Below are 2,460 nucleotides of genomic sequence, written 5' to 3'. Positions count from 1 at the left end.
TCCCCATGCCACTAAACCTTGTCGATTTTCAAAAACTGTAAAAAAGGTTAAAAAGAAGCAACAGCAGCGAGTACTGAACCATCTGAGTTTTTCTAGAGAACCACCTCAGAAAACGACACGACGTTCCCACAGTTGCCACTACCGCCACCGTCAACTTGTCCACATCACCACACTATCTTACAAGTCCCAGTTTTTTTAATCCTTTTCATATTAACCCCCTACTTCTCCAACTCTACCCCATACCCACTTCTCTCCTGTTTCTCTCTCTTTATCTGGTTTGAGCTCAGCACCATTATTGTTTGTTAAGCTTCTTCAAACACTTGCCACAGCTCTATCTCTGTTCAACTATGGCTGCTTTAGCTTTTGCAGCTCTGCTTCTCTTGGCCATGGCTGGCCAGTCAAGTAAGCCCCTTGCTCTTCTTTAGCTTTATTTATCTCTCTATGTTCCCCATGTTTTCTTCTTGAGTCATGAACCCCCCAAAATCATATGTTTTTATTTTTATTTTTTTTATTTTTAAGATTAAACTTTTCCTTATTAGTAATGTGTGGATCGTATGTAGATTTGATGACATTTCACCCAGGATTTTTTTTCTTTCAAAAAGTTTGTTTCTTGCTTGTTTTTTGACATTTTCTTGTGCTTGAAATTGTTCTACAAGTACCCAAAAGTAGTTCTTTCTTGTTCATATCCCAATATTGTTTTTAATTTTATTATGTAAGAACAGAAAAATCTGATCTTTTGCTCTTAGATGTGTTTGGTTCTGCCTTTTGATTGTTAAAGTTTATTCCTTTTTTTTTTTTTTAATTTTTAATTTCGTTTGTGGGAGTACTTCTATTTTAGGTGCCAATTGGTGTGTGTGCAAGACTGGAAGTGATGCAGTATTGCAGAAGACATTGGACTATGCCTGTGGAGCTGGGGCCGACTGTAACCCCATACACTCAAACGGCCCTTGCTACAACCCCAACACTGTTAAAGCTCACTGTGACTATGCTGTTAACAGCTATTTCCAGAAGAAGGGCCAAGCTGCAGGCACCTGTGACTTTGCCGGCACCGCAACCCCTGTTACAACCGATCCCAGTAAGCCCCCCATTGTTTTCATCACTCCTTTTTCCGTGTTCTTTTCCAGATCAGTGTGGTAATTAACCAACTCCTTACATTGTTGTTCTATGGTGATTTACAGGCGTTACTGGTTGTGCTTTCCCATCTAGCGCCAGGTATGATTTTGGACCTTTCTCTCTGTTTTACATGGATATTACATTTGTCTGTCTTTTTTAATATTCTAAGTAAATCTTTTCACATTGTGATTTGAAGAGGACCACACATTTTAAATGATTATATGGACTGGAACAGTAGTAGCACACTGTGATTGAGAGAAAAGAGTTACCAGAGAAGCAATCTGCATTTACTCCTCACACCTACAGCATTACCCTTTTATTTACTGTAGCTTTCAAGTTGAGTGTTTTTAACCGACGAGGCGGACACATTATTTCCACAACGTCCTGTTTTTTTACATGGCTTATTTTTTACATTGCTGAAACTGGGATTTAATACAAGTTTAGGTTGGCAAGGTTTTGGGGATTTAAGAAGGGCCGAAAGAACACTAATAATGAAGCTTAGCTCTAGCTTAACTTTGTGTTCTCGGGTATCATTGGGGCCTCTAAATTAAAGGGCTTTCTTTTTCTACATTCAAAAATTCCCGTTGGTGGGATAGGCATCCGCTGCTTTTATCATTGAAAATCGGTGCTTTCTGAAAGAATGATAATTACTTTAAATTATTTTTGCTGCTCAGACACTTCAATTAGCTCATGAGCCCCTTTTCCTGTCATCCTTTTTCCCAATCTGAAATGAGTCCGGAGTATTTTGACTAGTATTGTATTGCATGATGAATTGATGATGTCCCTGACTTCCTCCACCTCTATTATTGGTGGTGGAGCTCCTTCTTTTTGTGCAATAGTTCTGAGCTCCTCATTTCTGCAAAAGATGCTACAAATAGTTGGAATCCAATGTTTTTTTTACCTAAAGGTTTAGTATTTCTGAATTGAACAGTGCAAATGGGTAACTTTTTACTTGCCCCAAATAACAAATTGGTCCTGTTAATCCAACTATGATAGTACCTTTATTGGCTTTTGGGTAACATATCATTGCCAATTTACAATGTGGTATGTGACCCATGGTAAAAAACTGAAAAGTAACGGCCACCATGCATTGTGGTGAAATGGTTTTTGTCTACGTTGTGATAGGCAGAACTTTGTCCCTTATAAAAAGCATAGTACAACTTTCGTAGTGGGACAAGACATGTTCCGATTATATGATAAAAAAGCTTTGGGATTTGCAAACCTTTTGAGATTTGAGCCAACTTTTGAAGTTTTGAATTCTTGATGGCTGTGCCAGTATGTCTAGTCCCAGTCCACCATATATATGAGATCACTACTCTAAACTCTACTTTTTTTTTTTTTTTTTTT

The 2,460-nt window shown here is 38.1% G+C and overlaps 1 protein-coding gene across 1 annotated transcript in view; it reads left to right on the top strand.

The window, feature by feature from the left end:
• The first annotated feature begins 243 nt into the window (after positions 1-243).
• Positions 244-2,460, top strand: part of LOC101313894 (glucan endo-1,3-beta-glucosidase-like protein 3-like) — a 3,864-nt gene continuing 1,647 nt past the window's right edge. Inside the window, exons 1-3 of the mRNA XM_004299257.1 lie at positions 244-402; positions 839-1,075; positions 1,179-1,212. Of these exons, the coding sequence (XP_004299305.1) occupies positions 348-402; positions 839-1,075; positions 1,179-1,212 (326 nt within the window). The 5' untranslated portion in view covers positions 244-347. The remainder of the gene's footprint in view (positions 403-838; positions 1,076-1,178; positions 1,213-2,460) is intronic.

This window comes from Fragaria vesca, linkage group LG5 (genome assembly GCF_000184155.1).
Source record: "Fragaria vesca subsp. vesca linkage group LG5, FraVesHawaii_1.0, whole genome shotgun sequence".
Taxonomy (NCBI): Eukaryota; Viridiplantae; Streptophyta; class Magnoliopsida; order Rosales; family Rosaceae; genus Fragaria; species Fragaria vesca.
Note: the sequence above shows the minus strand (reverse complement) of the source record. Positions and strands in the feature narration are given on the sequence as shown.